This window comes from Pristiophorus japonicus, chromosome 1 (assembly GCF_044704955.1).
Source record: "Pristiophorus japonicus isolate sPriJap1 chromosome 1, sPriJap1.hap1, whole genome shotgun sequence".
Lineage (NCBI taxonomy): Eukaryota > Metazoa > Chordata > Chondrichthyes > Pristiophoridae > Pristiophorus > Pristiophorus japonicus.
In genome coordinates, this window is record NC_091977.1 from 134,009,561 (window position 1) to 134,026,410 (window position 16,850).

The window sequence follows — 16,850 nt, forward strand, 5'->3', positions numbered from 1 at the left end:
TCATAGCACAAGGGGGGCCATCTGACTGATTGGCCCTTGTTTCTTGATACTGTAAACAGCACGAGAGTAGTCTGCCCAAAACTGCAACTTAGTGATTTAAAAAATTCTTCAGCAATTGCTTTGTTAGCAAAACCCTGATTTTTAAAAAATGACTTTGCTTTTCTCATAAAAAAATAAAACTAATGGTCCGGATTCTGAGGTCAGGAAGGAACAGTGCTCACTGCACGGACAGCTTTCCACAGACTGTTTGTGGGCTTTTAAGCAAAGACTTCCTGTCATTGGGCATCTGATCAAGAGTGGCACCCTCTACAGGGGATCTGTGGCATTTGTGAGCATGTAAAGCATAGGCGAGGTTCTTCAGCCAATCAGATTGAAGAATCCTCACTGAAACACGCAAAGTCTAAACTAGTAAGTATTAATTAGATTTAAATCATGTACAGAAAGCGATGTAAACATTGGGGGAAAAAGATGGGTTTAAAAGAGAGAAATAGAAGAAACAGAAAAAGTAAAACATTTTAAAAAAAATCACCAACACAAATTAAATTCTGAAGGAATGAGGCTCCATACTTGTAAAATTTAATTTTCAGGCCAGAGAGGTTGTTTGGTACTAAATATGACCGATCAGGCTATTACAAATTCACTTACACCTGAATGCACCAGCCCTAACTTTTTCTGCTGTGTTTAGTGGGTAACTAGTGGATAAGTACTGGAACTTCACGCCCTTATATGGATTTCAATGCAGAGTCTATTGGCGCGATACTGTTATAGAGCAACTTGTGGAGGAGCAGGGTAACTCGGGACAGCAACTTCCAGATTTCTGTGCATGTGTGACTCCGGAAGTTGCTGTCCGAATTGCTCCATAATAATTGTACTAGACTCACCTTTATTCTTAATGCAAAGTCCAGGCAGTTATCTTCATTGTCCTTATAGCAGACAATTACCAAACATTACAACTCACTCTGATGACTGTACTTATTAACTGTACTGAAACGGTTGTAGATTCTTCGGGTTAGACTTTCCCTAAAGCCCCTCACCGCCCGATTGCTGCTCAGAAACACCACTAATGTTCTGCAACTAACGCTAGTGAAAATTTCCATAATAAATGTAAAAAATATCGCCCGGCGAGAAAATGGATCTTGCACCAAGATTTTCGTCGGTTTCTCAGTGGTTTAAGATGAAACTAGATGAAATGGGCAATTCTTACCGGAATGGATGGTACTTAAGTACTTAAAATTTAGTCCGAGGCTGTGTTTGGGCCTAGGGAGGGGGGAAAACTCAAAAAATATATTTTCAATTAAACAAAAAATAAAAAGTTATAAAATATTCTCAAGACACTTTAATGTAATCGCCATTTTAGAATTTTAAAAATGATAAAAAACCTAACTTACCTTTCCTTGTAGGGTACTCACCTACCGTCCTGTTTCAGGCAGCTTTTCGTGGGCGCTTTCCTTGCCCCCATTGAGGCAAAACTTTGATCCTGGCCGTTTTCTCGGCGGTGCACGTGGGCGGTTTGCTTTCCGGCGGTCTTTTCAAAATGTGGACGGAACTCTTTAGTGCAAGGTAAGTTTTTTTTTCATTTTTTCATTAGTTGTAATAGTGGTGAAGTTTGTGTGCGGTTCGCAAAAACTTGAGGGTTTTTTTCTTTCCTTTTCTTCCCGTGTTTCAGGTAGCATGGTGGCAGCCTCCCGTTGCGAAATTCTGTAGGCCTCCTAAGCTCATAAGAACATAAGAAATAGGAGCAGGAGTAGGCTACTTGGCCCCTCGAGCCTGCTCCGCTATTTAATAAGATCGTGGCTGATCTGATCATAGACTCAGCTCCACTTCCCTGCCCGATTCCTGTGATATCTTCACAGAGCACAGCACACACAGCTTCCTAACATGGTAGGCAGCTCTCTCGGAAGTCTCTGGAATCTGCCTGGTTCTGTTTATTATTAACCCTGCACTTGCAGTACACAATATGTCCACATCCACAGTGTGGTGCTACAAATATTACAAGCTTACAGACATTACAATCCCCATAACCCTTTACTCCTTTTCGCTCAAAAATCTGTCTATTTCTGCCTTAAATATATTCAATGACCCAGCCTCCACAGCTCTCTGGGGCAGAGAATTCCACAGATTTACAACCCTCAGAGAAGAAATTCCTCCTCAGCTCAGTTTTAAATCGGCGGTCCCTTATTCGGAGACTATAGGTTTCCGTCCCGCCCAAGGAGAAGTGTGCAATGCCAATTTTTAGCGCTGTTCTCATCTTTCGGTGTAATAACTGAATTTGGCAGTTTGAGCCTGGCGGTAAAATCAGCACTCAGGCAATGACACCATCTCAAAAACGGCGGTTCCAAATTTCGACCCCTATGATTCTAACTCACTCAGGTCAGAAGGATGACTGGTGTGAAAAATCAAAAAAATCAGAATGGGGTACTTTTCTGACATTGTAGTAAAGGCACATTGTCAAGTTAGAGTACTCTGTTTTACTCTGTGCCTAATCCATCCTGTACTTAACCTTGGAGTGTTTGATGCTGATATCAGGTGTGAAACACTTTCAACCTTCTTAAAGCTCAAAAGTTTATTCCAAATCCTGAAGGCTCCAGCTTATAACATTGGAAAATGAACAGTTGTGAAATGGTAGCTTTTTAACCAGTTTTGCAGCTGTCAACTATTCAAAGCAATGGAGAGTCACTGAAAACCCGGCGTACTTACCTGACGTGATCCCCGAGCAACAGGAATCTCGTGAAAATGTTTGAAAAATGGTTAGCAACTGGGAAAATGCTGCTTAAATATCTTTAAACACACTTTTAAGTATTTTAATTGACTCACCCGTCGCTTAGTGCTGGGTCTGCAAAGCGCAGGCAGAACCGGCACTTGGGAAACTTACAAGGAGGCGAGTTGAGAGCGCGACACCGCCCCGCTGTCAATCTTTTAGATTTTGACAATGGACCCACCTCCGAACCCGCCCTCTGAGCGCCGGCAAAATCCAGCCCTAACAGTTTGGGACAGGTTCGAAGGACCAGCTGGTCCATTGGTGCAACCTAAGTGAACCTTGAATTAATAAGGGCATCCCTGGCAGTAATGTGAGCAGCTGGTGCTGCATTGTCCTCGTCATCACCTTCCTCCACCTCCTCAGAATCGTTCGAAGAAGATCTGAGCTCTGTGCCTTGTTTCTTCTGCAGGTCCAAACCTCACTGCTGCGCAATATTGTGCAGAGCGCAGCTCACCACAACCATTCTGGACACTCTGGCTAGTGTGTACTGAAGGCTGCCTCCAGATCTGTCTAGGCACCTGAAGTGCATCTTCAGCATGCCGACGGCTTGTTCATTCACACATCTGATGGTCATATTGCAGTTATTATGGTGCTGTTGGGCTTCATTGGTCTGGTTTCTGACAGGTGTCATCAGCCAAGTTTGAACTGGGTATCCCGTGTCTCCCAGCAGTCACCCCTTAAGTCAGCGTGCAGGTCTGAAGATGTCAGGGTGCTTGGACTGCCGCATGAAGAAAGCATTATTGTAGCTCCCCAGGAATCTTACGCAGACCTGCATAAATATCTTATTGTGGTTGCACATTGACGGTGTGCAAGCCCGTTCAGTTGACAGGTATTCCTGGTTGATCTGGGGGTGCCCGGATTGCCACGCATGTGTAGTCGATGACGACCTGCACCTGTGGAAGCCAGCCGGAGCCGCAAACCTAAGCATCCGCTCATTCTGACTGGCGTCATCACAAGCGAAGTTTATATAATTGCAGGTCCTGGCAAACAAGCCATCACCTGTTTTATGTATTTATGGGCTGCCGTCTGAGAGATCCTGCATATGTCTCCAGCAGAGCCCTGGAAGGATTAACAACAACAACTTGTATTTATAGAGTGTTTTTAATGTCGTAAAGCACACCAAGGCACTTCACAGGAGCATTATAAAACAAAATTGACACGAAGCCACCGAAGGAAATATTAGGGCAGATGATCACCAGCTTGGTCAAAGAGGTAGGTTTTAAGGAGTGTCTTAAAGGAAGAAAGAGAAGTAGAGAGGATCCGGAAACTAAAAAGTTGAAGGCGGTTGTGACTTTGACAGCCATTGGTAACGTGTCGCCACGAGGTCCAGCAGGCAACAGGTCTCCTTCTAGCAGGCTGCAGATGTCTGTTACCACCTTATGTGACAACCTGAGCGTCCTGAGACATCGCTGTTCAGACAAGTCAAGGAAACTTGGCCTCTGCCGCTACACTCTGTGTCGCTGGTTGTGCCGCCTGTGAGCTGCACCTCTCTGCTGCTCAGTTACAGGTCTCTCAAGAGCAGGCTGCTGCTGGTCATATTGTTCCTCGTCTGAGGTCCAATCTAAGGCAGTCAAAATGCCACCCATCCTGCTGTGATTCAAAAAAACCTCCAAAGTGTAGAAAGCAACCTCTCAGCAAAAGTACTGTGAACAAATCCTTTCCCACTACCAGACAAGAAAACAGCTGTGAGTACTGAGTATTTCTGAGAGTTTGGTTCAGCTCCCTCAATTGCCGTTGTGTTCTTGCCTTGCTTTCACTGGTGAGTTTCAGAAAGTCGAGGAAACCCATGGATGCGGTGTTAAATTTGAGAGTGAGTTGAAATAATGCTCTAAGGGCCAGATTTTTGAGAAGCTTGTGACCGGGTTTTTGACGCGATTTGACCCTCCAGGGTGAAAACCCGGTCGCAAAGCTTGGGTGGGATCCTCGGTTCGTTGTTTGTGGCGGCGATGGGACGTACAGCCGGAGAGAGGAGCGTCAACGTGCAACGTCGCGGACTGTGTTATTGTCGGACTTTTGGCTCTCTCCCGACCAGTATGCCGTGCCCAGAATACCGGTGCAGCCCTGCCAGCAGCGGTAAGTATGAAAACCGGCAAAAAAGGTAAGTTAAAAGTTTTTATTTTAAATTTTTTTTAGCGATTCGATAGATACGTATCTTGTAAATGTTCTTTTTGGATTTTTTTCCCCACCCTCCCAAGGCCTCTCTCGCAGCATTCCTGGCCCCAGACTAAATTTGGCGAAATTTGCATTTTTGCACCGCGAACCTTCATGCAGTACCCCCCCTTACCGATAAACATAAAACCCGAAAGTTCGGCCTAAAAATGGTAGCGTAGCGAAAATGTTAAGTTTAACGTACTGTTACCATTTTCATCGAAAAAACCGGAAAGCCAAATATCCGGCCCTTAGTGTGCGATTAGCAATTGTTAATAGGCAACTTGCCTCCCCCACGCTTGAGTTAAACGTGGAAATCAGCGGGTTGGAGCCAGCTTCCCAACATGCTCGCACTTTTACTGGTTTTAATTCCCCACCCGCACTCAAACACACTCGCTCCTTCAGTTATTTCAATGTTGAGTGTATCAGCGAGCTACTGTTAGAGCACAACTTGTGGGTGGGCAGGGTAAATTGGACAGCATCGTCCGGATTTCCATGTTTTACTGCGCATTTGAGGTCGGCAGAAGTTGCTGTCCGAGTTACTCCATAATAAAGGTGACGCTGATAGTCTCACCGTTATTTTTACTGCAAAATCTGGTCTAATTTATTCTCTTTCAATCCACAATTTTTTGTTATTTCTTCATGGAATGTGTATGACACTGATAAGGTCACATTTATTAGCCATCCTTCGTTGCTTTGAGAAGGTGGTGATAGGCCTTCTCCTTGAACCACTGCATTCTGTGTGGTGATGATGCTACCACACTGGTGGTAGGTAGAGAATTCCAGAATTTTGATGCAGAAACGATGAAGGAATAATGATATATGTCCAGGTGAGGATGGTGTGTGAGAACTTAGAAGGTGATGATACTCCCATGATATTGCTGCTCATTTTTGTTGGTGGTAGTACCTCCCAGTCCCGCAAACTCTGTCAAAGTAAGCTTACTAAGTTGTTGCAGTGCATACGATAGATAGTGCAGCTACATTGGTCCCCATCCACTGTGCAATCAAGTGGACTGCGATATCCTGGAGGGTGCCAAGTTACTTGGCTGTTACTGCAGCTGGAACTAACCAGGCAAGTGGTGAGTATTCCATCACGTTCCTGACTTCAGCTTTTAGATGGTGAAGAGGCATTCAGCGGTCAGGAGGCGAGTCCAGTTATACTTCTGGTAAATGACGATCTTACTAAGATGTTGATGGCGGGGGACAGGGCACTGGTGTTGAAGCTCAGGGAAGTTGGTTGGGCTTTTTCCACATTGTAGATAGTCATTATTTGGCATCTGATTGACCTCAGATTTGCTAGGGCTCCTTGGTGCCGTACTCAATCAAATGTTGCTTTGATGTCCATTGGTTTAGGTGCCACTTGATGGCACCTACCATTTAAAGATGATTGGGAGAAAATATGATAGTCAGTCAGGTTAGAGTTATGGACAGGACATATCTGGGAAAGTTTCTAATTTGTCAGACACTGCACTGAAACAGACCATGTTTGTTCTTGTGCCATTCAAGCTAAGATTTTTGGTGAAGCTAATTCAAATCTACAAAAATTTCACAATTTCCTTCATATAATACATGGCGTGTAGAGTGCAAGGAGTTTTCATCGGCTTGTGGAACCATATTCAGATACAATCAACAAGGTCTATTTCCTGATTTAATACCCCTTTCAATGAACATGCCCCAACTTCAGTTGGAAGGATGAACAGTCTGTACCAAGGATTCTGTCAGAGCTGCTCAGAGGCATTTGAACACAACCCCAAAATAATTCTTGCTGTGATTTACTCCTTTTCATGTCAAAATCTCTTCAGAATAGTATGGCCAAGATCAGAAAAAAAAACTGCATTCCACCATTCTATGGCACAACACTCAAGTTCCTATATATAGTGCACCAGGAAACTTCTTTCTCCCCATAAGTCTTGCTGTTATTGTCAATCTACAATATGAAAGTTCAGAATCCTGACCAAAGACTGAAAATTTAATGAAATTAAATGATGAGCCAACAAGTTATGTATGTAGACATTACAAACCATAATTCGTCAAGTCTAGCTTCTAAAGAATAGATAGCAATATCACTGAAATGAGCAAGCTGTGTTTCTTAAGTGGCAACAGATATGTAAGTCATGAATAGTGAATTTGTTTTCTTCACTACCTCAGTTTTACAGTCATCTTTATCTTACCTTTAATAGCTGAAATTTTGTTGCTGATGAGTGGATGTGATGCAATTCGTGCAACTGCTCGTTCAGCTACTGTGGAGTTTGGCTGTCAAGTTTAAACAACAAAGAAAATTAATAAGTTGGTGAGAATCATTTAAAGGTAATAATCACTACAGCACAAATAGGTAACTGGCCCCTTTGTAACAATTAGTACTATGAACTAATTAATGCACTGATCCCTTCATAACAACCCCGATTTCCCTGTATAATGGAAAAACCGCATCAAGAAAATCTTTGCTCTAGTCAGTTATTGTCTGATATGCAGGTTTATCTCCAAGAGTTGACTGCACACATTGGAAATGCATTCCACGATCCTTCTGAAATCTGCTGGAAGTTCCCAAAGCAATGCCTCAAGCAGTAACTTTGTACAGCCCTGTCATTAAGATTTCAGTAAGGTGGACATGTGAAATTTTCATGCCATGTCCACTTTAACTGAAAACACATGGCAGTCTAAATGTAGATGTTAGCCATTCAAATTTGGTTGTTCCCTGGGAGTGTATTGTGAGAGATTAGTGTGTAAAATTAAAGCACATGGTATTGGGGGCAATGTATTGATGTGGATAGAGAACTGGTTGGCAGACAGGAAGCAAAGAGTAGGAATAAATGGGTCCTTTTCAGGCAGGCAGTGAATAGTGGGGTACCGCAAGGTTCAGTGCTGGAACCCCAGCTATTTACAATATACATTAATGAGTTGGACGAAGGAATTGAATGTAATATCTCCAAGTTTGCAGATGACACTAAGTTGGGTGGCAGTGTGAGCTGTGAGGAGGATGCTAAGAGGCTGCAGGGTGACTTGGACAGACTAGGTGAGTGGGCAAATGCATGGCAGATGCAGTATAATGTGGATAAATGTGAGGTTATCCACTTTGGTGGCAAAAACAGGAAGGCAGAATATTATCTGAATGGTGACAGATTAGGAAAAGGGGTGGTGCAACGAGACCTGGGTGTCATGGTACATCAGTCATTGAAAGTTGGCATGCAGGTACAGCAGGCGGTGAAGAAGGCAAATGGCATGTTGGCCTTTATAGCAAAAGGATTTGATGTTTCTATGTTTCTATAGGAGCAGGGAGTTCTTACTGCAGTTGTACAGGGCCTTGGTGAGGCCACATCTTGAACATTGTGTACAATTTTGGTCTCCTAATCTGAGGAAGGACATTCTTGCTATTGATGGAGTGCAGCGAAGGTTCACCAGACTGATTCCCGGGATGGCAGGACTGACATATGAAGAAAGACTGGATCGACTAGGCTTATATTCACTGGAATTTAGAAAAAAGAGAGGGGATCTCATCGAAACATATAAAATTCTGACGGGATTGGACAGGTTAGATGCAGGAAGAATGTTCCCGATGTTGGGGAAGTCCAGAACCAGGGGTCACAGTCTAAGGATAAGGGATAAGTCATTTAGAACCGAGATGAAGAGAAACTTTTTCACCCAGAGAATTGTGAACCTGTGAAATTCTCTACTACAGAAAGTTGTTGAGGCCAGTTCGTTAGATATATTCAAAAGGGAGTCAGATGTGACCCTTACGACTAAAGGGATCAAGGGGTATGGAGAGAAAGCAGGAATGGGGTACTGAAGTTGCATGATCATATTGACTAGTGGTTCAGGCTCGAAAGGCTGAATGGCCTACTCCTGCATCTATTTTCCATGTTTGTATGAACTGTATAACAATGGGCAACAGTGCTGTTGGTTTCAGCCATCACTCATGATAGATGCAATTTGCAGTGAATTAAAAGTATCATACTACATTTAAGTGTACTGTTTAAAGTGTAATTTTTCCTAAAGTGCACTGGTATCAATATTATTGTTGAACAAACCAACTCTAGTGGCCACACTTTTTAACAACCATCTGGTTTAATTTATCTGGTCAGCTAAGTAAATTGTAAACTTTAATTGTTGAATATTAAAAAAAATTACAAGAGTTATTGTATTCATTAGATTAAGGGGGCTGTTTGCATTTGTTTCACTGAGAACAATGTGAGCGTGAATATGAAATGTCGACAAAACAATGTTTCAGGAATATATGGGGCATTGATAAAAATGTCATCCGTGGCTCAGTGGTAGCACACTTGCCTCTGAGTCAGAAATTTGTAGGTTTAAGTCCCACTCCAGAAACCCGAGCATAAAATCTAGGCCGACACTCTAGTGCAGTACTGAGGGTGTGCTACACTCTCGTAGGTGCCGTCTTTCGATGAGACGTTAAGCCGAGTCCCTGCCTGCTCTCTCAGGGAAACATAAAAGATCCTATGACACTATTTTGAAGAACAGGCAAGTATAAACTGGTGTCCCCAGTGTCTTAGCCAATATTTATCCTTCAACCAACTATACTAAAAACAGATGATCTGGTCATTATCACACTGCTGTTTGAGACCTTGCTGTGCGCAAATTGGCTGCTGTATTTCCTACAGAAAAAGAACACTTATACTTGAAAAGTGCTTCATTGGCCGTAAAGTGATTTAGGACGTCCTGAGGTTGTGAAAGGCGCTATATAAATGCAAGTCTTTATATATATTTTTATGATAGACTTGTTACCATGGGATTAAAGGGATAGTGGCAACTTGGATACAACATTGTCAAAGAGACAGAAAGCAGAGAGTAGTGGTGAACGGATATTTTTCGGACCAGAGGAAGTATAAAGTGGTGTCCCCCAGGGGTCGGTATTGACACCCCTGCTCTTTTTGATATATATATATGAAAGATCTGGAGACATCAGATGAGCATTGGCGGCTGGAGTGGTCAGAAACGATCGGGAGGTGGAGGAGTGGGGTTGAGGTGGTCAGAAACGATTGGGGCCAGGAGCAGGAGAGAAAATAGGGTCGGAAATTATCAGGGGCTGGGAGCTTGCATGGGTGGGGGGAGGCGGAAAGATCGGGAGCTGGAAGCAGCATGCGGGGGTGGGGGGGAAGCAATCGGGGGCCAGGAGCAGCACGGGAGGGTGGGGGTGGGGGGGATGTGGTGAAGAGAGACGGAGGCCTAGGTGTGGAGGAAGTCGTAGGAGGTTCCCCGATCGCAGGGGATGGATCAGGTAGGTACGCTGGATCCAAGAGGTAAGTGCAAAGGCACTAATCTCCTGGATCTAGCAGTCCTCACCTTACTTTAGCTGCCGAGTTTCAAGAGGCCCGCAATACCCGATCAAAATGGAGGTTATATCAGAGGCTTCCAGTCTTATTATAATATTTAAATGGATGACGTGCCTCCTGGGGGGGGGGCGTTGGCTGTCTGTCCCGCCCGTTAAAACCGAAAGTTTCCCACTTCCCACATGACCACAACCCACCCGTTTCTTTTTAGGTTAAATCCCTCCTGATAGCTCTTTCACAGAGCAAGAATAGGCATGAAGAGCCGAATGGTCTCCTTCTGTGTTGTATCAAAGACTCTATCAAGACATGTACATTAATCAGTCGAATGAAAGAACAGCTATCACAAAGGAAATTAAACTGTATTAGTTTGACATATGATATATAGAACAAGCATGGCACATCCATGAACTGACTAATCACCACCATAGGCAGTCCCTTGAAGCGAGGATGACTTGCTTCCACACCAAAAAAGGAGGAGTTCACAGGTGTTTCAATGAAAGCCCTAATATTCCAGATGCCGAACTGCATCTTGAAGGGGGGAAAGATGCCTGTGCGTGGATTTTCTTAATGTGTGGTGGCCGTTGCACACCGGCCAGCACACGGGCTTGACAGAGCTAGGTCTTGGTCCAGTGGCAAGGGTTAACCAAGACGACTGGAGACCAGCTCTGCTGCACGGACCTAGTGCGCACACATATCACAGTGTGGGCTGGCCCGTGACTGTCCTATAAAGCACATCTAAACATACAGTTTTCATTTGTCTGTGCGAGAGACTCAGTGATATAATAGCACTGGATGTTATTCACAGAGTTCACAATTTATCAGACAGGAAGATTTTCCTGCAATAGTTTTTGGAGTGGATTTTCTTGGTATTGTGTACTATAAAAAGGAATTCATATTCTTACATCTCTACCATTAATAGGCCTTTTCTGCATTTTGTCCTGACTACTGTGATTTTTTGATCAAAGGCGAAAGAAAAAACAAAGTCACACAAAGTACCATCTTACATTTTAAGCAACTGCAGGAAGGGGAACCTTGTGAAATTATTTAGCTAGAGGTTTCTAACCAAGCAAATTAAAATAACACTAGGAATTTGGAACAGACTTCTAGAATAAGAGGGAGGACAAAATACTTTATGACAATGAAAAAAATGGTATGTAAAATTAGGAAGGCTAGCTATATTAATGGGCAAATGTAAATTGGGTTGTCCAAGTGGCCTAGAATTTGAACTGGTAATTCTCATGTCAAACTATATCATGTGCCAGTGAAGTGCCAAGAGAAAACTCAGCTCGAGTTGGTGATCCTGACAGGACACAAAAAATGGAAATCATAGCATCGCTGGATGATTTAGGATTCAACACTGCCTAGGACTAACATCCAGGTATAGAATTATTAGAAGACTATCTACAAAGGTACGAGGGATGAGCTTAAACAGATTCACCGGGGGGAAGGGGGGGGGGGGGTTGGTGTGCAATTATTTAGTAACATCCCAATTGAGGATATGTGGAATACCTTCAAAGAGAACCTGAGGAAAATGACAAACAGATGTATACCTAAGATTACAAGGTGTATGACCCTAAACGGCTCAGCAAGAGAATCCAAAATGAAAGAAATAAAATGAAAATCACAAAGCTTGCAGCAAGAAGGGGAAGGGGAATCCATTGTGAAGATTACACGAAGATTCAGAAGCATGAAGGGCTAGCAATCATCATGAGATAGTAAGCGAATATTGGAGGGCACAATTAATCCAGCAACTACAGTGATACCAGTCTAACATCAAAATATCTTGTCAAATTATGGATTCAAATAACCAGGGGCAAACTTGAAGAGTATCCGTCAAAGAATAATCTACATAGCAACAGGGGTAGGTCATTCAGTCCTTTGAGCCTGTTCTAGAATTCAGTTAGATCATGGCTGATCTGCACCTCAACTCCATTTACCTGCCTTTGGTCCATATCCCTTGATGCCTTTACCAAATAAAAATCTGTCAATTTCAATCTTGAAAATGTTAACTAACCCAGCATTCACAGCTTTTGTCTAAAGAGAATATCAGATTTCCAGTACTCTTTGTATGAAATTGCATCCCGATTTCACTCCTGAATGGCCTAAGCTCTAATTTTAAGTTTGTGTCCCCTTGCTCTGGATTTCCTCAGCAGAGGAAATAGTTTCTCTGATCTACCCTATCAAATCCTTTTATCATTTCAACACTTCAATTAGATCACCCCTCAACTCAAGAAAATACAACCGAGGTTTATGCAACTTGTCCTTGTAAGTTAATCCTTTAAGCCTATCATTCTAGTGGATTTGCACTGTACCCCCTTCCAGACTAATATAGAGGGCCCGAAATTGGTGAAAGCCAAGTTCCACCCAAGTACTGTCCAAAGGACCGCTGAGATCCTGACAGTACTTTGGGCGGAAGTTTCATGGAAAAATCTGGGAAAGTCTGCTCGGTGACAAAAATGGGACTTATGCACCGATTCTGGGTGGCAGCTCCCATTTTCGGCAGCAAATGTAATCCTCGGCAAAGTACCACCGATGATTGAGTCGGGCCCAGGGAGGGGGAACTGATGAACTAAAAATGTTTCAAAACATTAAAAAAAACACCAGAAATCCTTCAGGGGGACCCCATCCCTGCAAAAAAAAAGAAAAGTAGACTAACCTTTTTTTTGCAGGTCTTCATACTTACTGTTGAGGTTAGACCTGCCTCCATGCAGCGGTCTTTTCCCCTGCTGCAGCGGAGGACTGCCCGGACCAAACTGACAGCTCGGCGGGCGGGAGGACTCTTGTGAGCAGCGTATGCCAGCGGACAGTACCCAGCGGTCTTCTCTCTCCTGGCGGGAAGATTCCACTAAACTCGCTCGGAGGGGAGACCGCCCAGAAAACTCGGCGACAGCGGACAGTAAGTCCACCAATTTCGGACCCATAGTTCCTGAGGTGCAGTACCCAGAACTGAACACAATACTCCAGATTAGGTTCGGCCAAGGTTCTGTACAACAGAAGCATAATTTCTTCCCCTTTTTATTCCTGACCCCTTGAGATAAAGGCTAACATTCCATTAGCCTTTTTGTTGAATTTTGTACCTGTGCACTCGCTTTTAGTGATCTGCATATTTTTTAAAACTTTTCCTTTCTGTCTCTTTTTTCTCTCTTTCCTAATCCAATCTTTTTAGTCCTCTCTTTATTTCTCTTTCTGTACCTGATTTGACATTGAATTTACCCACTCTAACTTATACTTCCTTCTCAGTCCTTGCGCTGTTATTTTCACAATCATTCAATCTGATTGGTTAAGGAGCTACACAGTTACTTATCCTGGTCACTTGAATCCCAGATGCCTGGTTTTCCTCGCTGTGACGTTATCAGCTTGTACTTTCAGCAACTTGCCACGCAAATATTTTGAAAAACCTAAATGTGCAACGACCAGTCTAACAAATGGCAGACACTGTTACATGCCCTGGCAAATTATGGCCCAGTATGTTTACAGCAATATGCTGCTAGTCAAACCTGGACAACTTAAAGAGAAAAATAATTTGCATTCACATGCTCAGGATATCTCAATGCACTTTACAGCCAATTAATTAATTTTGAAATGTAGTCAGCATTATGCAAGTACTAATTTGCATACAGCAAGACATCAAACAGCAAATGAGAAAAATGACTAGATAATGTTTTTTTTGTTTCAACAGTAAGCCCTGAATAGTAATTGCACAGGATATCGTTAGATGTTGCGCCTTGACATACATACATTAGAAGGATAATTTCATGCAGCCAGCAAACATAAACCGTTCTGTAGAGTGCCTTTCAGCTATGGCTAGTCCAGACCCAACAAAAGCATTGGGGATAAAAAGTGAAATTAGACTACATTGTTTTTTTAATGAAGACTCTCCTCAAATAAATGAGGGAATCTTTCAAATGGAAGGATTTTGTAACTATGCACTCGTATAGAAATCACAATCAGCGCTGGCAGTCGGCATGTATGGACTGTTTCAAATAACCCCAGTGGAAAAAATAATCTAAATACAGACACCAGATGTGCTCTATGCACTGATTGGAGGTGAGCTCAAAGGAAACTTTCCTTATGCTCTTGCTGCAGAAGAGTACATAATGTACTTCGCACTCTTAGCTGTTAGCTGCAGTTAGAGTAGGAGACCGTATGACCTGCCTTGATTCCAACACAGTGCAGGTGCAGTAATGAGGAAGTGTGTATATTTGGAGCATAGGGGGAAACAAGAGAGAAAAGTTCATAGGATCAATGGGCTCAGGAATATCATAAAAAGTGCAATGTACAGAAGTTTAAGGCAAGAGATGGTCGGGTGGTTTTGATGTGTGCCATGACACACTTTTGTTTCGCAGTGAGGTCAGGACAATGCTACTCCAGCATCAGACTTTTGTGATTCTCTGCCCCTCCCTCCCTCAAGAGATGAATCAGCCTTATTTGAAGTTCAGTTTAGCTGCTCAATATTAAGTTTTTTACATTGAATTTACATTGCTTTGGGTGTAATATATTTCCTAAAGCAGACAATTGTGCTCCGTGTGGAATTATGACCAATTATTTCCCTAGACTTCTGAACACAGCTTTAAAGCTACTGCTTTCATCTTTAAGCTGTACACTGCTTAGAAATAGTACTGAGTGTGGTCAACTGCTGATGCATTACTATTCTCTATTTGATCATGTATCAAATAATCAGCTAAACACCACACAAAATCTTCAGCTTTGGTCAGAAGAGCAATTGTTTTTCAGCAGCCATGCAGATGTTAACTTATTAAAGCATATTCTTACATAAATTGTCTTACCAAGATTTTAAACAACATAAAAAAAGGAGCGAGTCACACATACAAGGTGATCAGTTAGAATTTTCATAAATGGTGAGAATTTTTAAAAATGTTGGTGTTCAGAGAGATTTGGGTGTCCTCGTGCAAGAAACACAGAAAGCTAGCATGCAGGTACAGCAAGCAGTAAGGAAGGCAAATGGCATGTTGTCCATTATTGCAATGGGGTTGGAGTATAAGAGTAAGGAAGGCTCGCTATAATTGTACAGGGCCTTGGTGAGACCACACCTGGAGTACTGTGCACAGCTTTGGTCTCCTTATCTTAGGAAGGATATACTTGCCTTGGAGGCGGTGCAACAAAGGTTCACTAGATTGATTCCTGGGATGAGAGGGCTGTCCTATGATGAGAGATTGTGTAGAATGGGTCTATATTCTCTGGATTTTAGAAGAATGAGAGGTGATCTCATTGCAGCATACAAGATTTTGAAGGGGATTGACAGGGTAGATGCTGAGAGGTTGTTTCCCCTGGCTGGAGTGTCTAGTACATGGAAGCAGTGTCTCAGGATAAGGGGTAGGTCAATTAAGACTGAGAGGAGGAGGAATTTCTTCACTCAGATGGTTGTGACTCTTTGGAACTCTCTGCCCCAAAGAGCTGTGGATGTTGAGTCTTTGAGTATATTCAAGGCTGAGATAGATTATCGGACTTTTGGGGAATCAAGAGATATGGAGATCGGGCGGGAAAAGTGGAGATGAGATCGATGATCAGCCTTGATCTTATTGAATGGCGGAGCAGGCTCGAGGGGCTGAATGACCTACTCCTGCTCCTATTTCTTATGTTCGAACTGAATGAAATGCTTTGAATTACTTAACTGTACATTCGACAAAGATCATATCGAAGCCAGAGACATGAATATTCGAGACACTATTCTCATTGTATGTAATATTTTATGGATCTGGTTTCTGTAGAAAAATACACAACCTAACCACACAAAAAGTTGGTTTACTGTTTTAGTATCTAAAATTAGTGATAGGTCTGCCACCACACCGCAGACACCAGGCTTGTAAACACTTATGGATCTGACTAGAATTATATTTGCCTAGTACTGTAATTGAAGTAAACACCTAAATCTTAAACCCTGCAGACAAATTTCAATTGACTTAGTTATCCATGTCAGATTTATTTTACCATTCATACTACCAGTCATATTAATATTATAAATGTTTGCTGACTTTAATCAGAGGATGCTGGTTGAATGGTTATTTCAGTTGTTCAATTCTTTGTAGATTATTTATACAGAAAGTCTCATAAACAGCATCACAAACAGGCTTTGCCAATTGATAACTTATATTCAGAAGCATCACTTACAGTCAGTAAGTTTTGATCATGTAAGATTCTGCAGCTTTACTAGTAAATAATATTCTTTAAGTGCCAACTCACTTCGGAGTCAGATGGATGAGAGTTCAAGCCACACTCCATGACTAGATCTAGGCTGACACTTCAGTGCAATACTGAGAGGATGCCGCATCTTGCAGATGCTGTCTTTCAGATGAAACTTAAACCAGGACCCTGTAAGGGTCAGGGGGAAAGTAAAAGATTTCATGGCACATTTTCAAAGAACAGTGAATGTTCCTGCTGTCCTGGCCAACACCACCAAAACATATTAACTGTTTATCTCATTGCTGTTTGTGAGACCTGGCGTTGCACAAATTGACTGCTGTGATTGCCCACAAAACAAATGACGACACTTCAAAAGTAATTTATTGGCTGAGAAGCACTTTGGAATAGCCTGAGGATGTGAAAGTGCGATATAAATGTAAGTCTTTCTTTTTTGGCATGAATAATATGATGGGTTTCACTGGGTGTGGACATTACAAGTATATTATATTCCGTAGGTT

The 16,850-nt window shown here is 42.6% G+C and overlaps 1 protein-coding gene across 1 annotated transcript in view; it reads right to left on the bottom strand.

The window, feature by feature from the left end:
- Positions 1-16,850, bottom strand: part of srfbp1 (serum response factor binding protein 1) — a 307,607-nt gene that overhangs the window by 4,836 nt on the left and 285,921 nt on the right. The window contains exon 5 of the mRNA XM_070883365.1: positions 7,078-7,159. Within this exon, the coding sequence (XP_070739466.1) occupies positions 7,078-7,159 (82 nt within the window). The remainder of the gene's footprint in view (positions 1-7,077; positions 7,160-16,850) is intronic.